This window comes from Fundulus heteroclitus, chromosome 12 (genome assembly GCF_011125445.2).
Source record: "Fundulus heteroclitus isolate FHET01 chromosome 12, MU-UCD_Fhet_4.1, whole genome shotgun sequence".
Lineage (NCBI taxonomy): Eukaryota > Metazoa > Chordata > Actinopteri > Cyprinodontiformes > Fundulidae > Fundulus > Fundulus heteroclitus.
This window is the reverse complement of record NC_046372.1, coordinates 2,394,903-2,419,846: the sequence shown is the minus strand read 5'-3', so window position 1 is coordinate 2,419,846 and position 24,944 is coordinate 2,394,903. Positions and strand designations below refer to the sequence as shown.

Genomic DNA, 24,944 nt, shown 5'->3' with positions numbered 1-24,944 from the left:
ATTTTTCAGCTCAACAATAGTAGTGCGGGCGGATTACAGGCTGCAGCAGCTCGCCGCAGCCTGCTTAAATGCCACAACAATTAAACTAATGCAGGGCTTTTCCCTCATCTGGACATTAACAGGAGCTCAGAGAGGTAATGGCGCAGATGGTCAGCGCTTCCTCGGTGAAGCTGCTGCAGCCCGGGTAAACTGGAGAAGATTGCTTTTATTAAAGGCAAGAAGCCGCTGAGGGGTCAGCGTTTCACTCTGCAGAGGTTGGCAGAGGCCCAGCCCCCCTCGCAGACGTCTGAAAAATGCAGCCAAACGACGGCGACTACAGCTTCACACCACTAGAAGGAGATGTGTGTCCTTATAAATAAATGAAGCCACTTGCCCAGTTTGCACTGCTCTTGTGTGTCTTTGCTACACCATGTGGCCTTGTGAAGAAGACACAGCGTTGCAGATGTTGTTTCTCATTTTTGATGCTTTCGTAAAAAAATAAAAAAACTTAAATAAAAAATAAATAATTCCATGTGCTTTTCTGTCTCTAAAGCGTATCTGTCCAAGATTCGCGTAGAAGAGCTGCATTTTCTCTGCACGTTCTTGTCTTTTTCTTAATGTCGCTTCTATTTGATTCTTTTCCAGCGAAGTATATTGGCTGCTACGTTGATGACACTCAGAAAAGAGCGCTGAGAGGAGTTTCTTTTTTTGACTACAAAAAAATGACTGTGTTTCGTTGCCAGGACAACTGTGCTGAAAGGTAAGACTGAAGCAAACAACACAATCCTCATCCTTCGCTTTTCCTGTTTGTCTTTTTCTAATATTAAGTCCTAGCAGAGAGATTAAGTGGAGTACTTTATGAATTATATATCAATATATAAACGTGTGTAATAAATTGATGTGAGTTTCACTTTTTGAATTCTATTACTTAAGACATATGTTTTATGTGTTTTAATGGTTAAATATGTGTACGCATTTGTAGAAATAGTAGAACTAAGCTTATTACAGAACAGTAATAAATCTTTCATGGTACTCGTGGTGTAATGTTCTCTGTACCCTTATAAAATCCCACTTTGTATTCAGGTAGAGCAATACCTGTAATTTAAGACAAGAACCTGTTATCATACTATCAGCATTTTTAAAATGGGGCGCACTAGATCTGTTTAGCAGAAAAGAAGATGCTGTTGTCAGACTGTCAGAATTTCCCAAGATATCACAGCAAAGACGCACATGAGTATAAAATGATAACGTAGAAAGACTTGTCAGCTTTATATTTGTGGTACTTTACAGAAACAAAAGTTACACCAAAGTGCTTGATGAAACATCAACGATTAGACAAATCATAAATAACAAAACTATGAAATTACAAATCGGGATGTTGAATCTCATTAGATAAAGGTAATTTCCAAATAAATACATAAATCATGGAGATTCAGCAGTTAATCGGAGCCAGAGACCAGGACTGTCCATTTTTTCTCATTCTGTCATTATCAGTGATTAGCAGGTCAAAAATATAAAAAAAATATCTGTTTTATTTACTTAAATATTAAAAGCATCAAGAACTGCGATCTTTAGCCTATAAATGTACCAGCCTGTACTTTGATGCACTTTTTTGAGCTCAATGATAATCACATCAAATTAAGGGAAAAACAATTTGATGCAGAAATGGGGAAAATGTTATAATTTCTTAATATTTGGTTGGATTCAAAGGTTTAGTACTTCAGTACAGAAATACAGGATCTCAGTCATAATCTAGTCGATCAGAATCACTTTGCAAAAGACGAGGGCAATGTGGAAAAGGCATTATCTTCCATAAATGCAAATAAAAGCTGCGGTCCTCATAATATCTGTGGTAGACTCCTTTAAGTATTATTATAAGGAATTGTGCACAATTACTCATTATATTTTCGATAAGTCATTACAAACCCAGCATGCCACAAAATGTTGGAAGGATGCAGTAGTTGTTCCAGCACCCACGACAACGTACATAATGACTTCAGGCTTATTGCCCTGGCATCTCTTGTCAAGAAAATCTTTGAAAAACTAGTGAGAAATTAAATTGTGAAGAAGAGACTAGGGCTGGGCCTTTATTACATCGTTTTATGGTTATCGTGAAAAATTTCTTGTCATGGTAAGAATTTGGATTTATCTTGACAATGATCAATTCCAACTAGTGGTGTCTGAAAACCCCCAAAACTGCTTTGGATTGTTATTTTTGCTATTTTATCCACTGTTGTTTTATTGAGTGCATCAAAAAAATATCAGTAAATTCAAAAATATAATTAAAAGCAGTTACTGTGTGCAGTTGTGTAATAATAATAATAATAATAATAATAATAATAATAATAATAATAATAATAATAATAATAATAATAATAATAATAATAATAATAATAATAATAATACATCTCTCTTCTTAATGTGACCAGTGTCCTGATGAAACATATTTTGAATTTTGTTTTAATATTACATTTTCAAATGTTTTTTAAGGACAGTATTTGTGCTTATTGGGCTATAATTGGCATGCAGTCACAGCCACACAGTTACCTGAAAAAGACTGCAAGAAGCTGTAAATAGTCTTTTATCATCACTTTTATCGTTATCACAACAAAACCACAATATACTGTGAAACAAATTTAAAGTACATATCACCCACCCCTAGAAGACACAGTCTAATATTGACCAATTCCAGTTTGAGAGGTGTTGTGGATGCCACGGTCACTACGATAAACATGCTTTGTAAACATTTGGAAGGTAAGGAAACACATATTCAGCTTTTATTTGTAGATTTCTCCTCTGCTTTTAACACAATTCAACCCCACATTTTAACTGAAATACTATTAGAGCAATTTGATTTGAGCAAAAATCTTCTGGGCTGGGTTTTAGATTTTTAAACTAATAGGACACAAAGAGTGCGAGTCAGTGGAGTACTTACTGTCTGACCAGATCTCTTCCTCCTCGGGCTCCCCTCAGGGCTGCGTTCTGTCCCCTCCTCTGTTCAGCTCTTTACACCAACATGTAGTAGCAGCAGGGACGTCAGATTCATTTTAAAGTATGCAGATGATTTTGTCATAGTCAGCATGCTACAAGGTAATGAGACAGGCCACGGCCCTGTCGTCCAGGATTTTGTAGATTGCTGTGAGCGGTCCTTCCTACAGATGAACTTTTCCAAAACAAATATGTACGCAGACTTTAGGAAACTCCCCAGATAGTGGCGTGTGTAGACGACTACAAATACCTTTGCACCATCATCGACAGCGCCTACATTGTCTAAAGTAACCTCCTTCCATGTGGACAGAAAGATGCTCACTATGTTTTACAGATGCTTCACTGAATCTGTAATTGCCTTTAGCCTGGTGTCCTGGTTCAGCAACCTACCCCCCCCCAAAAAAAAAAAACTCACTGAATCAGATTGTGAGGTGAGCCAGTAGGTTACTTAGAGAGCTACAGCTGAGCCTAGAAACCCTTTAACACCAGACAACTACAATGGGGTCCATCCTAGAAGACGGAGCCCACCCTCTTCATGGTGAATTCCAGCCCCTCCCATCAGGCCGTAGGTTTAAAATGTCTGCAGGTTAAACCAAAAGGTACAGAGGTAGCTTTGTTCCTTCAGCTATTAAGACCCTGAACAACACTTAGGCTATTTGTAGACTACACACTAATCTTTTTAAATTATGCACAGCCTTCCTAATCTATTTATTTAATTATTTATTGACCCAGCTTTTTTTTTTTCTACTGATATGGTGGTTTTTACCCTGTATTTTATCAACAGCATTTTGATAGTAATATTATGTTATATTTATCTATATCTCTACGCCTGGAGAACTCGCTGTTGTTGTTATGTCATTGTCTTCTGTCAATGTTGTCTGTGTGTAATGTGTGTATGCAGCCCACTCTTTCTACCTGCAACCAAATCTTCCCTCGGGTACAAATAAAGTTACCTTGACCTTTTTAATCTTTGAGAAAATGCTGCAGCACTTTTTTTTTTTGTTTTGAATGTGTGAGAAATCGTCAGGCAAGAGTATCAGAGAAAGCCCGAAGAACCTGTATTAGTCAGGAGAAGTCAGATTGGTGAATTTCCTATAGGTTATTCCACTCCTGGCATATTTTATGAAAAAACAAAAATCTGTGCTGGCTTATTTATCCCTCCGCTCACCTGCTCCATTCATTTCCTGTTTCTCCCTCGCTTCCTGTCTGCCTCTGCTAACCACGGCAACCTCCTCTCGCCTCTTTTCCTCCTCCCCGCGGAGCGCCGGCGACGGCTCTATCAAATGCATTAAATTACACCCATCGCTGACTTGCGGAGAGCAGGAGCAAAGAAAGATGCTTGTTTTCCGGCTCCCCTCGCTCTCTCGGTTCGTGCCTCTTGCCGCTTGTCTGTCTCCCAGAGGAGCGGGTTAATAAAAACAGACAAACAAATGAGGGGCGGCACGTAGCAGCGCGCAGAGGTTTGGGCATGAATGACAGCTCAGGGGATTCATCCTGTGTCTGAGCTATGTTAAACGTCTAATTGCATCTGAGAGGTCTTCAGGGAGTCAAACCTTCATAAAGGAAAGAGACAGCCCGACCTTGTGTGATTCACTTTCTGTGTGTACCACACACCTATAATTGCCTGTGTCCTAGAGGCCTCCAGCAGATGCAGCGCGGCTCATATTTTAGTTAATGTATTGCCATTTTTTTTTTTGTCTCAGCATCCCTGGTGCACCATGTGTTTGTTTTTCATCGATTACAGCTCACGTTGCGATTCAGAAGGATACAGTATATTGGCCCGGGAGGGATTTAAGAAACATGATGAAGGCTCAGAACAAACACTTGAACCTCTTTGTTTGCTTCCTTCCATGTCCGTCCTCCAGAGGCTACATGTATGCGGGTCTGGAGTTCGGAGCAGAGTGCTTCTGCGGGCACAAGATCCAGGCGCCCAACGCTTCGGAGAGCGAGTGCAATATGGAGTGCAAAGGAGAGAGGAGCAACATATGCGGAGGAGCCAACAGGCTCTCCATCTACAGGCTGGAGCTGAGCCAGGAGTCTGCGCGCCGCTGTGAGTCCCACAGTAAACCCGACTGATGTTCTGTGTTGCAGCTCATGAGTCATCTTCATTGTTTTATTCCTGAAATTGAAATGAAGAAAAATGTGAGGATTTAGACAAAAGGGGGAAAAAAGTGATGGGAAAAATCTCCAACATTTCTGTAAGTTCTGAAAGTGAAGATTTATCCAGTGAGGAAGGAAGGTAAAGTTGCCTGAGTGCAATGGGTTGGAGATCTAGCAAACCGTCACCCTATAGAGGGATTTAAAACAACTCTTCCATCTTGGTTTCCAGACCCCTTTTTTTTTTTTTTAAAGTCTTGGTTTTTGACATGCTAGACTCAAGATTGTTTTTCTTGAGGTCACTGCTGCAACATCCTTTTGTTTTAACGCAACTTGATGTGGAACCCTTGGCTGCATTTAAAAGCAAGCCATAAAATTCTTACTTTGAAAATGTCATCGCTGCCTCCTGCGCCCCTGCGTGCCAAGGATGAGAAAATGACAACATCAGATGGAAAAACAGTTTTGAGATTAAATGTATGAATGTTTTTCTGGCTGTACCGCACAAAGATAGGAAGACAGAGTTAAGTCCTCAACCTCCACACGATGCAGAGCCGGTGAATTTTAGCTGGAAATGTGCGCTCTTCAGAGTTTTCTGGAATGTCTGTTTAAGTTGTTACCAGATTTATTGGTCACGTGGCATGTAGTTGAGGGACTGTCTACATACTGATGTCTTGAAAATGGTTTCCTCCATGAAATATTTAGACCATGTATGTTCCAAAAGTCTGTTTTCAGTTTTTTTTTCACAACTAACACCTTTTATAGCAGACTCAGAGTTTTAGTGCCATGACAGATCGTGTCCTTGGAATAACATTTTGACAGCTGCAACACTGTAGTGCTGGTAAATTAGTGTTTTGCTCAAGATAACCTAAGCCGAGACTAAGATGAGACCAAGACTGAGGGAAGAGAGGCTACATTCCTACGACAGCTCTCAATTCTCAATTCCTATTTTCCTCTGATTTTTTTGTTTTTGTTTTGTTAGGTCATTTGAAATCCTATTTCTGACTCCAGTGTGAACTGCTTACAGCTCCAAACTGACCCACAAGTCAGTAAAGAACAATAACGTTTGCTGGACCCAATACGCTTTGGCCTAGCAAACGGGGAACAAATAGGTTTTATGCTTTAAAGTGCCCATGGGAAGCAATTTATTGTGTCCGTTGGTGCTGAGGGTGAAATGCACAAATAAAAAGTGAAGGAGACTCTGTATTCTGACATTTTACGGAGCCCTGGCTGCACAGAGGTCTATTTGAATGCAGGGACGCAGCCAGGAATCATGGGGCAGGGATGTTAACAACCTTACAGAGACAGAGTTCATTCATGACTTTAGGATGTCGAGGGCAGCTTTTAATAAGATATGTCAACGCCTCTTCTCTTGACTCCTAAAGCAGGACACTCTTAGCAGTCTGGTGAATAACTTTGCAACGGAGGCAGATTATGACATGCTAAACCTGTTGAAAGGCGATACAATGGATTGCAGCGAGTGAAAACCTCTTCGGCATCGCAAAGTCCTCCATGTGCACGATTCTACTTGAATTTTCCACGGCTGTGCGCTACGTCCGTTCATCCAAAGAGTTCCTATTGGAGCCGTCCAATTTGGCTTGAGTAGATGTTTCACTGCATTTATTAATGATGTCTAACATCTGGCTGCCCTTCCACTGAGCAGGTCTGTGGCAGGCAGCTACTGTCTGTCTTGCTAATGCTACGTGCTATCCCTTCCAGCCGCCGCTGGTGCAAAGTTATGGCAAATGTCGATGGAAGGTCACATAAAAATCACATCAAATCTGCCCTGGTTGTTCCCATCGCAGTCACGTTCAAAAAGATCAGATGCAAATTGAATTCAGGAACACATATGGAAGTGGCTCAAATGTGACCTGAAAAGATCAGATTTGGGTCAGATCTGAGCGTGGTAACCTTGACCCACAAAAAACAGAATTGCGCCACCTTCGCTTGAGTGAGAACGGGGCCCAAGTCCAAGACCAAACCAAGGACGAAACCCTTTGCAAAAACATTTGCCCTTTAAAAAGTTACACATCTCGATGAAATGGAAATCAAAATCGTCAGATTAAATCTGCAGTCAAACCTTCTCTCCTTTATAATGTGTCCCATTTGTTTCAGATGTTAGGAAAACCACAGCTGCAGCTAATTATTGTGAAAAGCATAGAGAAAGATAATTGGAGTGAGCATTTAACATGATCGGTGGACTTTTGCATCTGTTTTGTACTAACTCCACCAGAGTAAAAATCGCTCTAAAGTAGAGCATTCTCTTACCTTATACTGTATCTATTCTCATTCAAAACACATGCAGTTGCCTCCATGGTCTGGCTGTTAACTCCCTCCCTGAAGTATCAATCGCAGTTGTGGCACAAATTTATGTTGTGGACTCATCCCTAAGTTTTGGGTTGTTTCTTTCCCTAAATCAAAGACTGTAGTGGTTTCATAATCCAGGAGCACAAAGAGTTCCCAACGGTGAGAAATTTTTTAGTTTAGCTGTTTATTTCCAAACCATCATGAGTTTTCCTACACATGGTGGTTTGTGCTGGAAAAGTGCAGATTATATCCTTTTAGTATCTCATCAATAACCATTCACACAATTCTGTCCAAGAAATTATTTTCTGAGATCAGTTCAAGATTTTCAGGCTATGCCGTTAAAAATGCCACAATATCATCGGTATGATTTTTTTTTTATAGGTTTTCTGGTTCTAAACTATGCTGGCATCTGCCTTTTAAATGACATTAAAAAAAGCTTTTTCACTGACATTTTATTTGTTTGGAATTACAAGAACAAACTGGGATTATCCTTCAGAGAAGCAGATGATGCCATATAGATATATGGCATCCCTGTCTACTTTAGAGGAAGAAAGATTTGTTTTGTTTCTGGGTTATTGCCACAGTTGGGAGCTGGCTGCTCTGTTGTTTCCCTCTTTCCTGGGAGAACTGTTCTAGCTACGAAGCCAGCCGTGCTCTGCATGTTAAACACTCGCCGCCTGCCGCTGGAATGCTGCAATGTAGCAGGGAAATTACTGACTGTTAGGAGTGAAAAATGAATTACCTTAACCTGCTGTCAGTGTTTGAAATGGGTCATTTGACTGAGACAGAATCTAAAATTAGGATTTGTTTCATTATTTTTTGGTTGAGATTTTTTCTTTGAAATCTAAAAAAAGACCCCTGCCTCAAGCTGAGGTTAACTTTGCACATCCCCCTTGCTTCTCTTTGCTTTTCTGTTTCTCATCTTTCAAATAAACATTTGACATTCAATCTTGTTCTATTGGCCCTTAGCGGCTGGGTTAAACTGGAGGCTCGAGGCAGAGATGAGGTGAAGACCAATCGGTTGTTTATTCACAAACATTAAATGGGTACACAAACAGGTAAAACAAAAACATGCTTATCAGGTTAAATAAGGTCTTAGCTGCAGCTCTGATACGATCCAGCATGTGTCGTAGAGAGAACATGTGTTCCTCCCAGGATCGGCTAAACACCACATCATCCAAGTAGGTGCTGAAAAGTCTGACACATTTCTCAAAACATGGTCCATAAGCTGCTGAATACTTCAGTGATACCATCTGATTTCTTTCTTTATCTCTGGCACCAACCACTCAGGAACCCCGCAGCTCTTCTGTCAAACCGGAGCATCCTTCTTTAGTTGGATGTCATGTAACACCGGGTCTGTGAAACCTGGCGTCTCCTTAAAAAGCTGTGGATGGAGCAAAGATGCAACTTCCTTCTGCTGAGATGAGACAGACTCACCATACTGAACAATATTTCTGTCTGTTGTGCTGTCTTCAGAGTCTGCAGGGCCAACGCTGTCATATCCTCCAACATTTTGCACATAATCTAGCTCAGGGGTCACCAAACTTTTTTTTTTAAACTGAGAGCTACTTCATTGGTGTTGTGTCATACGAAGGGCTACCGGTACTGACGTTTGAACTAGAAGAGTCAAAGTTCACCATAAATTTATGTAAAATAATAAAAATGTTCATTCTTTGTTATAGATATTGTCATTTATTAATGCAAGTGGGAATTAACAAGAAGAGTATCAGAATAAAATAAAGTTTTGTTGATGGATTGTGTTTGTTTTTAGAACAGGCTCGTGGGCACCACATGTGGTCTTCGAGGGCTACTTGGTGCCTGTGGGCTCCATGCTGGTGACGCCTGGTCTAGAGAGACGAAGCCGGTTGTGGGTTTCTGAACAGGGAAACAAGACGTTCTGTGGTGAAAAAGAGAAAAGTCTGCTGATGAAGTAGGCCTCTGAATCACTGAGTTGCCTGCTAGGAAGACATTTCTTTTGTATTTTAATGCAGGATGAAGGCTACACTTTTTTTGGAAGAAGAGGTCTTATAAAAATACTACTTTATTCATAATTTTACAAGTGTGTTTTCTAAATATTATGACTTTACTCTCATCATTTCTCCCCCCAAAAAATAAAAAAAAATTCCCACCCACCAAAAGGGGGTCACCATTCTTATTTTGGGGGTCGCAGGCTAAAAGGTTTGGGAACCCCTGCTCTAATGGCTGCATCGGATGAGATCAACCATACAACTTTACTGTCTTCTACAAGGCAGGAAAAATCAACACTGTAGCTGAATTTCTGTCTAGGATTCCTGAAAAATGAAGGTTCTTTGCTCTTAAAGAGAGATGGAGGAGGAAATGTAAGGAAGGTATTCATTATTGGTATTGAAACACATTTAAAATATTGATTTTTAGATAAATAAATTAAATAATTACGCAATGAGAAACTGCAATATTTTATTCTTACAGTCTGTGGTTGTGCTTTGAAAGCTTCTTTTCAGCTGGCGCTGACGAAGGCCTGTCCTGTTAACAAAACAAACAAAGCATCACTTGCTGCTATCCAGTTAGCTAATCTTTGGAATAAGTTTTGAAAGAGTGATGTTTTAAAGTTTATTGCCGTATTTGTTGTGCAGGCGACACTTCTCTGTCACTTCCTCTGCAGTGTGTTCAGGCTAAAAGATTCCCAGGGAGCCAGAGCACATTTTAAATGTTGTGGAAGAGTCAATTTATTGATTGAGAAGGGGGAAGGTAAACTGTTCACTCTAAACCGTGCCTGTTCATTTGAGGGTGGGCTATTGAGATCCTGGGGAGCTGTTGCTGAAACCTCAATTGACCTGTTGTTGTTGTTTTTTGCCCGTTTGCGCGTCTGTTCCTCTTATTGTTGGGGAATGAACTTTGCATCTCTGCCTCAAGCCTCCAGCTTAATCCACCCACTAAGGACCCTTCTAAACCTAAAGCTCGTCTTCTTGTTTTCCTCTTTGTTTATTTTCATTTCTGCTTTTCTACCCCCCGTGTTTTCCTACAACCAAAGTGCTGTGTAAGCTTTTCATGCTCATGTTTTTTTTACCTCTAACCCTCTATATCTGCATCATGTGAGACCTTTTCCAGGCGTCAATGGGGAAACAAAGTATCTCTCTTTGTGACTGCTTGGGGTTTTTAGCCGCATGCAAGCTACGGTTGGATGTTTTCAGCATAGGTTAGCTGAGGCGATGTTGTACTTCACAACTGAAGCATGCATTGTTTATGTAATGCAATGAAATTAAAGGCAATAATTAAAACGAGCAAATAAAACATTTAGACGTTGCAAGAAAAATGTCTTCTGACTGCATTCAACTATGTGCAAGAACAGCAGCGAATGTTGTTCCAGCGAGAGGCTCATACATCAAGCCTCATCAGCATGAATGTCATATAAATTCTTGGCTTTTAATTAATAAGGAATCATTAGTTTAAAGAAAAGCACAAAAGTGGGAGCAGATTTGAATTCAATGCAGATTTTCTCTGTTCCACACAGGTTTGCAATTATAGGTATATATGTAAATATATTCAGACACCGCTGCCAATATTTGGATAAATGTCCCTCATCAGGTTGCAAAGAAACCACACACTTTGAATGTAGTCATTAACAAGGTCCTAGCATTATTCCGGTTGGATACTTGAGCTCTAATTTTATCAGAAATGGTTGGACTGCTTTGTTTTTTGCTTCTTTGCCTGGCATGGACCAGACTTTTAAGAATACACCATGAATTTTCTTTGTGGTTGAGATCAGCTCTTTATTACAGAAATTATAGTAGTAAATTAAGCCTGAAGTTCTAAACAACATGCTGTCATTTTACTCAAAGTGCATAACATGAACTTAAAAGTACGTAAAAGGAAAAACTCGTCACTGTTTTGTTGACACGCGGTGCAGCCATCAGCTCCAAGGGAGGATCTACAGTTAAAGGTCATCATCACACAGCCGGGTTGTGAGCGCTGTTAGTGTCTCTGTCCGCCGCCAGGTCAGGGCCTCGGCGGATTGGCCCAGAGTCCCAGTGGGGTCTCATCATCAGGGGTCAGTGGCCGGGAGCCTTTTTGATGGTTCAGTAACCAGAAAACTAGACTCACCACTGTGTGTTTTGTCCTCTGGTAGTGAGTCACACCCTGGTTTGTTTTTGTCTTCTTCAGATGGCAGTGCCATTTTTAAGGGCTGTTTTCACCGGCCAGACAATGTCACAGCGGCTCTTCCCTTCAGCGCTGTCATCCGAAACATGTCTGTGGACAAGTGTGTGGACATGTGCACAGAGAGGGTGAGTGGGTGCCTCTTATGTGTGTGTGTGCGTGTGTGTGTGTTTGGGCACTGTGTGGGCCTGTCCTCACTGTCATAATGCTGTTTGTTGTACCTCAGGAGAAATCGCTGGCAGCTCTGGCTGGAGAGCGATGCTACTGCGGCTTCCCGACTCCTCTCTTCTCCCTTCACGAGCTGGAGGACGAGGACATGTGCCTCCATCGGTGCCCCGGAGAAGAGTTTGAAAGCTGCGGAAATGACAAGTTCTTTGTGGTGTACCAGACCCAGGTTCAAGGTAGAGTTTGGTGTCTCTTCACGGCACAGTCACAAGCAGTTTGTAGAGGAGAGGATGAGAACAGAGGCTTGTCAGGGAAGAATAGGTGTTCGCCACATCCTGTATCTAGTTTCAACGCTAGGTATTTTTGCTGCGCAAACAGTCCCCGCACTTCAACACATTCAGAATATGATGTGAATATTATTCAAAATGCATACATACATAATGCATGCAGCCTTGTGCAATATCTTATTTTAAATGCATTAAACCTTTTTTTTAACTCAAATTAAAATTTGAGTTTGAATAAGATTAGGGTACGATGCCTTCTAAAAGTATTCCTACGTTTTGTCACTTTACAACCACTGTAAAAGCTACCGCCCTCTGTCAGCGGTTATAAAATCGTCCGCATCCTGTGGCATCCTTTTACCCCGGAGAAGCGGTCACACATAGAACGTTTCTCAAATGGCGGCACATTGTGTACATGCTGCCCCGAGATAATTGACCATTTCCTTTCATCGGCCCCGTTGTCCATATCAATGTATGCCGCATCTGTGACGTCCACAATGCCTTTGCATCATCTGTTATTTCCCCAATAACTGGTTGCAACACGTCCAACTACCTGTAGCCTCATGCAATATCTAATAATAATAATAATAATTGAATAATAATAATTGAACTTTATTGATCTCACAATGGAGAAATTCACTTCTGCACCTTAACCCATCCCCTTGGGGAGCAGTGGGCTGCCACTGTGCGGCGCCTGGGGAGCAATTGGGGGTTAAGGATCTTGCTTAGGGACCCAGAATGGCAGCTTGTGGGAGTTGAACTCAGAACCTCTGGGACAGAAGCTCTGTGCTCTAACCACTAGGCCACCACTAACACCCCCCTTAAAGGAAAAGGACATGGTTTTCAATTTTTATTTGCAAATAATAATTTCAAAAATATTTTCATTTACTCTGATAGCCCTAAATAAAAAATAGTGCAGCCAGATGCCTGCATAACTCACTTAACTGGTAAATCCCAGGCTTTGAACATCTCACAAAGCAACCATCATCTAACAAATAGTGTTGTACAACAACACACATACCAAAATAGGACTCTCCATCTAAACTGAAAAGCTGAGTGAGGTGAGCTTTAATCATAGCAGCACCCAAGAGACCCATTGTAACTGTGTAAGAGCTGCCGAGACTCATGTGATGCATTTTGTTTTTTCATGCAGTCCATAAATCTGGTCAAAATGAAAGCTGCAAAGCACTATATGTGATGGAAAAGTAACACTGCACATCATCCTGAATATACCATTCCTGCTGTGAAACATGATGGTGGCAGCATCATGCAGTGGGGGTACCCTTCCTTTACAAGCATCATGAAGCTGGTGAACGTCAATAGGAATGTAGAAGGAGCTAAATATTGTACAGTGTAATCTAGAATAAAACCTGTTAGAGGCAGCAAAAGGCTCGGGACCCTGGTGGAGGCTCAACTTCCATCAAAACAGCAACACTGAAATAACCCCATAGCTACAATAAAAGGTTTTAGATCAAACATTTTCATGTGTTACAAGTCCAGACCACAATGCAATTAAGAATCTGTAGCAAGACTCAAAAATGACTTCTCACACACACTCTACATCCAATCAGAATAAGCTTGAGCTATTCCTTTTAAGTAAAATGGTCAGCATTTCAGTCTTAAGATATGAAAACCTTTTAGAGACATAATCCAAAAGACTTGCGGCTGTAACTGCAGTGAAAAGCGATTCTGCAAAGTGCATTTAATATCTTCCTTCCATTACACAATAACGCACTGCTTTGCATTCATTATCACATAAAATTCCCTTATACTGCTTTCGAATACCAGACTGTATGTGTTTGTGTAGAATAAAGCTATTTTTTAACACAGTGTAGTGCTATTTCTGCTCAAGGTTAATTAAAGGGGTCTCTCCTGAGCTGGCTCTCTGCCATCTTTTCATATACATCTATCTGTTGTCACATTTATGCGCATCGCCTCATGCACTGATAGCAGAACGTGACAAAAATTATGCTGTGATAAGTCTCAGAAGAGCTTTTCCTCTGAAACATTCAATTTTGACCATTCCTCAATAAGAAACAAACCTTGGCATGAAGATAAAAGCTGAAATGTATAGTTGTTAAAATAAATGAAAGAACTGGCAGTCAATACATAGCTTACATTTCAGCTTTGTCTGTGGTCTTGTATTTAGTAAGTTTGAATCAAAGCCATTACAGCAAAGCTACCAATATAGATCTAACTTAAACAAGTTACGTGTAATACAAGAAAATACACCAGGGTTTATTCATAATCCCAATTTTACCAAATTTTCTTGTTTACAGCATCACAGAATGATTGGGATGTGAGACAACCAATAGATGAGATACCGGGTGGGGGGTGGGGTGGCGGGGTGCGGACCAGAACTCGGACCAGTCCCTGCCATCATGACCCAACGGATTGGTCAGAGATTTTACAGGCCTGCAGCTTTCACAGAGATCAACATTTTTAACCTCTTTTTTTCTGAATGCATAATGTATTGATCACTGTCAGGATGGAAGGACCATTCCACAGAGTATAACAAAAAGTGTTTCTGAACAGGATTACCAACTACAGCTTTAATTCCATTTACTCTGACTGTGAGTAACTGGGGCCAATGGGCAGCACAGAAAATAAAGTTGTATGAAATAGCAATTTGTATAGCATAGAATTGGTTATCTCTCCATAATCTGAGCACGGGGAATTGTAAAGATATTGATTAAAAGAGCCACAAGCATTGATCCCTGAAGAACCACAGCTTGATCTTTATTTGCTCAGAGTAAGAATTCCCAGTTCACATAAAGTAGCTTTGGCCTGACACAAATAATACCCAATATTTCTGTAATTAAAAGAACAATGAGATAATGAATATCCTGCTTTCTTTCACAAGTGTGCCTGAGAAGACCAGACTTTTGTGCTTTTTAAAAAATATCTTGCTTCCTGTTTTTTGTTTAAAAAAAATGGATAGAAGAATAGTGAAGCATTCTGTAAACAGGTTTTTGCATTTCCTCACCCAGCAGTGTTTTTCTGCGAGTCGTCTGTGTTGTGGAGGGCATTATTCTCTCAGGGCAGCAGACAGCTGTGGCTTAGATAAGCAGAAACGCCGTTCAGTAAACAAAGCAGAATATTGAACGTGGTGAGGGGGAAAGAAAAAAAAAATCTGAAGTTACAAGTGAGGGTTTTGAGAAGTTGAACTTCTGCTTGAGCTGCTCTTTTAACGCCAACGTCAATTTTAATTCAAAATCTCCTCACACGCAGTTATCTCCTAGCATTTTTAGACAATAAACACCCACACACAACTGCAAAATATCACCGCTGTGACCTTTTCGATAACGGTGTCATTGGGTGTCATTGTTTGCACATCGCAGTTTCAGTGTTACAAAACTGTGTTAATGAGCAGTAAGTTAGTGTGGTTGAGAATCAATATTAGCTTGTATCTGTTAAGAAACCATGGTAATGTTCAACGTGTTAGTGTTTTTATACAACAAATGACTAATGCGTCTCGTTTACTTGTTGCTGTAGATAACCGCTGCATGGACCGGCATTTCCTTCCTGCTCGCACTAAGCAGCTGGTGGCGCTCGCCAGCTTCCCAGGAGCAGGCAACACCTGGGCTCGCCACCTCATCGAGCTCGCCACCGGCTTCTACACGGGCAGCTATTACTTTGATGGGTCCCTTTATAACAAAGGTGCGCCTCGGCGAGTGATGATGATGATGGTTCGACGCTTTGAGTCGGTGTGATAAAGTACATTTTTGTTTTGGTACGCTGCTGTTTCGCAGGCTTTAAAGGTGAGCGCGACCACTGGCGAAGCGGGAGGACGATCTGCATTAAGACGCACGAGAGCGGCCGGAAGGAGATCGAGGCTTTTGATTCGAGCATCCTCATGATCCGGAACCCCTACAAAGCCCTCATGGCAGAATTTAACCGCAAATACGGCGGGCATATCGGGTTTGCCTCGCAGGCCCACTGGAAAGGAAAAGGTAAACTGCCGAACGCTGTAGTTCGGTTTCTAATTGAACTTCTAGTTTACAGGATGGATGCGTGGGGAGACCTTTGTTTTACATAAAACTGAAAATAGCAACTAAAACGCAATGCAAGGTATTCACGATGACGCAGATCGGGTGAGCAAATTAGGGATCTGTGGTTTAAACCACACCAGATTATTCATTGTTTTACTTAAATTGTTGCCAAGGCAGGCACATGATTGACACATTTTAGAGAAATGAAACAATGCATCATCAAGCCACAGCCTTAGTCTGTCAGGGTTCTGTCATTAATTAGTCATCTTTTAATCATCTTTTGACTCTTAGTCTTCTATGGATTATTTGTATTTAAGGAAATAAACACAGTTATATCTGTAGGTTTGATATAGTCTGCAAGGTGAAACAAGTGGCAGGGATGTCCCCCTGAGATCTTGTCGTATCAGCTCATCTGTGCTCCCATGATGATAACAGAACTGGAACTGAAAATGACTCCAAATTCATGAGGTGATTAAGTAAATATTACAGGAAACTCTTCACGTGTGAGCCTAGTGTGAACTAGTGTTTCCTATTTAAACTGATTGAATGTGTTGCTTAAAAACGTTTTCCCTGCACAGCTAAAAGACTAAACATGAAAGATGAAGGAAATTGTCCTACAGGGAAACCTATCTGGGAGCCACTCGAGTTCACTTGTCATCAAAATCATCAGCGCTGAGTCACCAAAGTTTTTTTTAAATAACTTGCTGAATTTTAAAAAGCAAAAATTCTGACTCAAGGAAGACATAATTCTGTAACTTTCCATCTTCGATAAGCGACATGCATTTGAGGAAGATCTTTTGTTGGTTTCTCAAAACAGTTCTTTCACAGTGACGAGTGTCTCTTTTTTTTTTGCTGCCTCTGGTCGTTCGTAAGCACACGATGATGATTTCCACAACGCCCAGCACACATCAGCTTCTATAAATGACGTGATGGGATTTGCAGCCTGTTTTAAAGCGTTACTCAATAAAGAGCAGTAAATATATAATGTGGGTCAGGCATCCCACATTGTGCACCACTGTATTATTTATGGGGCATTGTGAAGGTTTGCCTTACCCTTTTTCACATTTCGATGCTTTACAGCTAGAATCTTTAGTATGTTTCAAAAGGATTTGATGTGTTAGATAAACACAAAGCTGTGCATATACTGTGAAGTGGACTGACACTAAAAAGTAAAAACTGCTTTCAAAAACAAATCCTTCCAGCCACAAAACGTGGTGGTGGCAGCATGATGCTGCGGGTGTGCTTTTCTTCAGCAGGGACAGGGAAGTTGGCTGGACTTGAAAAGAAATACGTGGACATTTTTGAAAAAAAAGTCTCAAAGGCTGCAAAAGGTTTGACAACTGTCACAGAAGAGAATTTTAATATAGATCATTGAGCCTCAGCAATCAGAAATGGCTACAATGGGGAAAGTTCAGATCAGTGGTGTCCAAAGTCTGGTGTCCTGCATGTTTACATGGTTCGGCACACGTTCATCGATTGAGCGGGTCATAAGCAGGCTACTGTGGATACGGATGATAGGCTGAGGAGCTAATTAGACTGTTTGAATCATGTCGGAGTAGGAACACATTTAGTGCATGCAGGATACTGGCCCTGCAGGACTGCAGTTGGACTCGCCTGGTTCAGATCCAAATCCCGTTGAGAATTTGTAGCAATACTTGCAATTTGATGTTGAAGATGTGGTCGGGCAAATTTGACTGAAGTTGAGCTATTCTGCAAAGAGGAATACTAAAAAAACAGCAACAAAAAAGCTATGACTGGGTTTGTGCTTGACAATTATACGTTACTTTGTGTTAGTCTATACAATCCCATTAAAAACATTGTTTGTGGTTGTAACTTGAGGAATAGGGTTTAAATACTTTTTGGAGGACACTGGAGAAGTTGGACTCATAGTGCACAGGTACAGGGAACCCTACTGAAAACCCTCCCTATCTGCCATGTGGCTATTTTGGCGTGCTGTCTTATTCCACGAGCCACTTTGCATTGTACAACATCATTAGGATGTGTCAGCACAGTTGAATCAAGTTAAACTCCTCCATCAGATTAATCACGACACAATTAACACAAATTAAATTTATCACTGTTTGCTTTTACGTCCCACACATTTGATACATACCGAGTGATGATCTTCGCTCCTCATCCACCCACCTTAACTGCATCTCGGTAACCATGACAGCTGGTTTTGTCTCACTCGTGCGCCGTCTCTTTGGCTTTTTTGTGAGGTTCGATTGATTTTTCCAGAGGCTGGAGAGTTGCCTACCCAGCAGTTGTCTCTCTTTGTCAGAGCATCAGCACATTTGGCCTGCCATTCCCAATGAGCGTTCTCTCCTTTTGTTGTTGGGTAAATCATGCAGTGACATCAGTACAGAGAAGGTTTTCTTTTTTTTTTTTTTTTGACAGCTGCCACTTCAAATAGAGAGAACGACTCCAGGCAGAGTGTCAGCATGAGACTGTGGACGGAGCTGGCCGTGTCAACATGAGGGGGGGAATCTAAGAAATCACACTGAGCCTAATTTGGCATCAATAATCTTTGTTGTTACTATTTGTTACCATAGAGAAATGTTTGATGAGACAGATACCGGCTCAGGGTGCACATAGATTACATATAACACGCAGTCACAACAAGATGTAATGCACTTAGTTTTTAAATGAAATCAGTCGAGTGCACTGACCAACACGCTTCCTGAAAAGCTGAAAGCATCTTTAGGGTCTGATAAGACTCTTATCTAAGTCCAAAAAGGCCGATAGCAGTCCCTTTACAAAGGATATAGACTGCTGTGCTGTTGCATGAATTAACCACCCAAGCACTCCGTCGATGCCCGCAGTAAATACTGCACAACCATTTTAGACCGTCATACAGAACTGTGCATTCGCTGAGAAGCTAGATGGTCAAATAGGCATCACCAGCAGTGTGTCTGTAACATGTAACAGACCACGGCCATGTAGCAGTTTTGAAAATAACCTGTTTTTGAGTCCATTAGTTGACCTATGGTGTCTTGGAAAGGCATTGATATCGTTTGACCTTATGCACATTTGTTCAAAGACATGAAAATTATACATGTCTTTACATTTTTATTAACAAATAAAACCTGGGTGTGTTGTATCCATTAGGCTTCAGTCCCCTTTACCTTGCTGCCCCCAAATAAAGTCAAAGAAAAAATGTGTTCTACATTTCAAACACTGTGTGGTGGAAAGCCCAAACGCACCATCCCCACTGCGAAACATGGTAGTGGCAGCATCATGGTGTGATTCCCTAAGCGTACCGAGCTGGTGAAGACGTGCAGCTATTGTCACAGAGAAAGCTGCTTCCACTAATATGACCCCAGGAGAGCTGATTACAAATGCCTGCCACACTTTTCAGAGATTTTGTGGTGGAGAATAAAAAAAACCACATGCTTTTTTCCTTTCACTTCACATATATATATCCGCCTTGTGTTGTTTTTAGTTTTTAGACGTAATGTGACAGATTAGGAACGTTTTGAAAGGATACGGGACTTTTGCAAGGCACTGAAAGTGTCAGCTGGAGAACAGGATGTTCAATGGAAAAGTTCAGTTTATTTTGGTCTTTTTGTTTTGTTTCGCCCTTGTTTCTCTTGAAAGCTTGATGGGAAAAAGGAGAACAGAACCAGCGTGGTCAGAAACACGGTTCCCAAGTTCCTCTCTGATATCCAATATTTAAATTGGTCTTAATGTACACATTAAGGTATCAGACATATGCAGCGCTCAGAGGAAGGATGTCCAATTTGTCTTCTAGATTAGTGCGTTTGTTTTTTGACCAAAGTAACTTTCTGATTACAATCAAATGTCTCCTTTGATATCGGTAGTGATGACCACAGAGAACGATGGAATTCATTTCTTTTCGACATTGGATGAGATGAAGCATATGAAGGCAATGGTAGCAGAATGCTAAATAAGAGCTCCTTGAGCGTGAAGAGAGGAAGAGGAGACGTTCGGCGGCCACAAACGAAGAGAATGACCTCATAAATTATCCCGAAGTACTGTGCAGTAGCGCTCTTCACTTTTATATAAAAGCTGCTCTTGTCTGAGATTTCCCGTTACTGCAAACTGGAGGGTTTTCGTCCTTTCTATAATAGAAGTAGCCACAACTTAAAGGGTTCACCTCTCCGTGAATGGAAGGTTTGTGAGAGTTTGCAAACTCTGGATGATCATTATTTCCTTTTTTCAAATGCCATACCCTCAAACCCTCATGCCCTCAAACCAGAACAGCTCGCTCTCACCGTCTTGTCTTATTCATGAAGCAGTTGTTTCCCTTTTTTGGGGGAGCTGGACTTCCTCTATAGCCATCTGACCAAAATGTCATAAGACATAAAAAAACTAAAAGATCTCATAAAGGATTCAAAATGGGTATATAATCTTAGTTGTTTTTGTTTCCTTGTTTTTCAAAACTGATATCATTTTGTTTAGTACTGTAAATCTAAGGCAGTAGAGCTAAACAAGACAAGAATCTACCAAACAAAACTGAAAGGTTAGCCAGATCACCCAAATGTTTGCCTTGGGTCAATTTTATTTCTTTTATTCAACCCAAATGCAATAAAAGGTGAAATTTCCACCTTTCAGCTAGTGCTCGGTGAGCCTTTAAACGCTTTCAGAAGAATTTGAACCCTGCTTCTGCAGTATCAAAGTTGTCCCGGTCATTGCTCGTTGGGACAGCTCTGCAAACTCAGCAGGCTTTAAACTTTAATGCAGACCTCTGTGCAGGAGCACTTCCCTGCGATGCGGCACAGCTCCTGCCAGCTGCTGCTTTCAAAGGCCAATTTATTGCTTTTCAGTAAAAGTTGCAAGAAAAAGGATTTTCAGCATAGTTTGGCCGCCGTTTGACTGATGACTAAAATGTCCTTTTGACACTTTAGGAACTACTTAATTCACCCTGCCCCAAATTTCACCAGACCTGAGTCCAACCCACACCAGTGCCTGGATTTAAGCTCCTCATTTCCCCTTTCACTCAGAAGTCGCCCACACTCTTCTGCTCATCCAGGTTAAAGGCTACAATATGATAAAATAACAGTAAAAAGCCAAAAACAGTGAAATACTTAACAGGGAAGAATATTCTATTATTGTAAGTTCATTACTGTCCTACTCCATTTTTCAGTTGCTCCTCAATAAATTTGTGTTACTCAAGAATGAATTTGTTTATTTTTTGTAGTTTCATTAAAAACGTAAAAATCCCGTTAAATACATTAATTTACATATTTCAGTTGCTTACCTTTTTCTAAATTTTGATGTTCATGGCTTAAAAAATCCAAAAGTCAGTTTATCAGAAAACTAAAACCTCACACCAGACTGATTATATGAGCTTATTGAAAAGTATGTGTTTGCATTTGTTAGGACATGCAGTTGTTGCATGAACCACTGCGTCAATGCAGTGTGGCATGGAGGCTCTGCTGAGGTGCTAAGGAAGCTCGCGTTGCTTCATACCTCGGTTCATCTACATTGTTTTGCTCTGGTGTCTCTCATCTGCTGCTTGACAATGGTCCCTGGGTTCTCTGTAGGATTTAGGACAGGTGGCTGGACAATCAAGCATAGCACTATAAATTAAAAGCAGGTATTGGTACGTTTGGCCGTGTGGACAGGTGGAAAATCCTCCTGGAAAATGAAATCAGGATCTCTATATAGCTTGTCCTTCTACTGACAAGCTATAAAGCTTGTCAGTAGAAGGAAGCATGATGTGCTCTAAGGTTTCCTGGTAGGCGGCTGGTTTTGGACTTGATAAAATACAGTGGACCAACACCAGCAGATTGGTTCCCAAAATCATCATTGACTGTTAATACCTTATGTTGGACCTCTTCCTTCACACTCTGGGGCCTTATAAAATGGCGATAAAATGTGCAATTTACTTATATATATATATATATATATATATATATATATATATATATGGCCACAACGCATGTGCACTGCGCTGTTCTAAATTTAGTCATTTGACGTTATTTGAGGAATGCCCTATTGGAGTCTATAGAGGACACTGTGGTAAATTGAGGATAATTTATTTTACACATCGGCAATTGGAAGGGCATGTATGGGAAAGAAAATAAATGTTTTACTTTTAAACTTGTGCAACGTTTCTTTACACGATTTTGTTTTTTCTTTGTTTTGTTCTGTACCCCAACGAAAGAAAAGTCTGCCCCTGGTAAATTTGGCCTATAACCTGCACTTATCGCTGCTTCAAGTGAAGGGTTTTTTTTCCTTCCAGTACACTTTTCAACTATATGCTTGGTCACAACCCTCTCTGAACACCCAGCTTCTTTTGCAATGATGTTTGTGGTTTTTCCATTCTCTATTATTGTATTTCTACAAATATTGTATTTCTACAAATATTTTTTCATTGGTCTTATGCCATATTCAAATTTTCTGAGAAGCTAAATTTAGGGTTTCAGCTGGAAGGTACCATCATGTAATTCTCACTGCATGTCTTGGACAGGCGCATATACTGGATGTGAAGTTCCGTGAAAAGTTACGTGAAAATCTGAAATAAATTACCCGATTTACTGAGGAAGGTTTTTGCTGTTAGGTACAGTTCTATTTTTAAATAAAAAGGCAGAATAGTTTATTGCAGCAACGTTTCATGTCAATGTAATATACTTTACTGAAATGGGGCACACTGACCCTCACAGCTCAATGATTCATCTTGTCTTGCAGAGTGGCCTGAGTTTGTCAAGAATTATGCCCCTTGGTGGGCTTCTCATACCTTGGACTGGCTGACTTACGGGAAGAACGTCCACGTCGTCCACTTCGAGGATCTGAAGAGGGACCTGTTCATCAAGCTCAAGGGGATGGTCCAGTTTCTTGGCCTGAAAGTCTCAGAAGACCGGCTGCTCTGCGTCGAGGGCCAAAAGGACGGAAACTTCAAACGGTCAGGACTGCGTAAGCTCGAGTATGACCCGTACACACCAGATATGCGACTGAATATCGACGAACTGATCAGGACCGTAGACGCTGCTTTGAAGAAAAGGAACATGTCCGGAGTTCCTGCGGAATACATGCCAAGATGATAAATGTGAATCCTTTTTAGGTTTTTTTCCCCCCCTCCTTTTAGGGGGACATCTCTGTCAACAGACTGCACCGCATATTGTTGGATTGCAAGACTTTAATTGTTTTTTTTTTGGTTTTGGTTTTCGAGACGTTTTCCTGGATTAGGGAGTTTGGAGATATAGTGAGACGTCGGCTTCTGTATTTATTGTTTCTGATTCCCTTTTATTTGATTTTTCTGTTGAACTAATGCGAGAGTTAAATACTCATACCTGCATCTTTTTTTTTTTTCTTTCTCTGGGGAATGTTTGTGTTTTCCTGTCTGAAAATCACTTCATACCCTGCTCTATGCACATGTGCTGTGTAGGTATGTGCACATGCCTTAATACCAAGAAGGTACAAAAGCTGTGACCGCAGCAAAGCTTCTCATCCCGGCTGTGCTCGAGGATGTGTTTCCAGCAGCATTTAGCACAAGATATAGAAAATAGTTCTGCAAAGTGTATTAAACAAAACAACATGACTATTAAAAAGGAAAATCAACATGTCTTATTTTGAGTTGCTCCAACAGTAAACGCTGTTTTTTTTTTTTCTCATGAGGTGTTCAGATTCCTAAGCTGTTATTCTGAGAGGAGAAATGCAATATTTAGAGCATGACTACATGATGACAATGTTTCCACATCTTTGTAGCTCAACTTTGCATATAGAACGTTTTATTTGCTTTGAAAGTAGAGCTAGAGTTCATTTTCGCTGATTAAAGTCCTCAGCATTTATTTATTTCTGGTGTGCACTGCACACGCTGACTAACATGTTTTTGGATTAGTTTTTTTTGTTTTGTTTTTTTTACACTGGACTTGATGCAAAAAATAAATAAAATAATCCAAATAGCACTACAGTGTGCAACACCTTCCCCAAAGATCAACTAAGTTATTAGTCACCCTGTAGGTTGGAGATCACCTGAACATGTATTGTTACTGTAGATGTAGGCTTTGTTTGTTTTTTTAAAGAAAGCTGTTAAAGCTGGTAGTCTCTTCATTTTTAAATTGATTTTAAAATAGTCAAGGAGAATTAGTTCTCAGTCAGACATCTATAAAGGTATTCTGCATTCTTTGTCATGTGTTTGGAAATGAGGAAATGCATACTAATAGATACATATAAACAAGACTCCAATGACATACACTGGTGGCTGACCCATAGCCAGAAGACATTAACTGACTTCCATTTTCAGTACAGTATAAATATATATTTTTATAGATACATGATGATGACACTTCAGAAGTATTTGTATTACAATGAGCAAATGGGAGAGGCTGATTTTCTTTTCAACACATGCTTTAAATAGTATTGGTTTTGGCTTTCACTGACAAGATGGCACTTTGAGAGCAGGTGTCATGTCTGAATGTATTTTTCTATGAACTGAATGTAAGGTTAAAAACACACAATAAAGGAGTAAATTAAATAAACGGTGAGATTGTGCACTGTCATCTTTTTTCCAAGGTTTCTAGATAAATAATATTTCTATGTACAAGTGGCCTCTATACTTATCAGAAAATTATGAAGGGTATATTTACATCTTAGTTGTATAGCTATTCAAAAAGAGTGAATGATGTTTTTATTTCAGCACCAAAATGTCACCAAGTCAAAACCAAGAAATCAAACCTTATATTTGAGTAGATTTGCGCAGTAAAGAAAATCCCACAATTCTAAATACAAATTGAACAACGGCACAACTATTGGGACACCTGCCATCAATCATTGTAGGCCTTCTAGACGTGCAGCACGGAACCACCTTATCGCTTTAAGAGCTTGGAACTTCTCCATCACCTTGAATGAACAAAGATCTTTTGATGAAGAATGAAACGTTTTAAACTGAAGAACCGAAGTTCAGCTGTTTTGTTTTTGAACCTTGTTTGAATTGGCCATGTAATGTATGTAACATGTATCATGTAACATGTATCTATGTATTATCAATGGTTATTTATGTCAGGATCTTTGCAATAAATATTTAAAGGTTATTTAATAC

The 24,944-nt window shown here is 40.3% G+C and overlaps 1 protein-coding gene across 1 annotated transcript in view; it reads left to right on the top strand.

The window, feature by feature from the left end:
• The window catches only part of wscd2 (WSC domain containing 2), a 28,917-nt gene extending 4,527 nt beyond the window's left edge, over positions 1-24,390 (top strand). The window contains exons 2-8 of the mRNA XM_012863579.3: positions 625-739; positions 4,833-5,017; positions 11,509-11,630; positions 11,729-11,903; positions 15,444-15,608; positions 15,701-15,901; positions 22,595-24,390. Of these exons, the coding sequence (XP_012719033.2) occupies positions 625-739; positions 4,833-5,017; positions 11,509-11,630; positions 11,729-11,903; positions 15,444-15,608; positions 15,701-15,901; positions 22,595-22,947 (1,316 nt within the window). The 3' untranslated portion in view covers positions 22,948-24,390. The remainder of the gene's footprint in view (positions 1-624; positions 740-4,832; positions 5,018-11,508; positions 11,631-11,728; positions 11,904-15,443; positions 15,609-15,700; positions 15,902-22,594) is intronic.
• Positions 24,391-24,944: the final 554 nt, after the last annotated feature.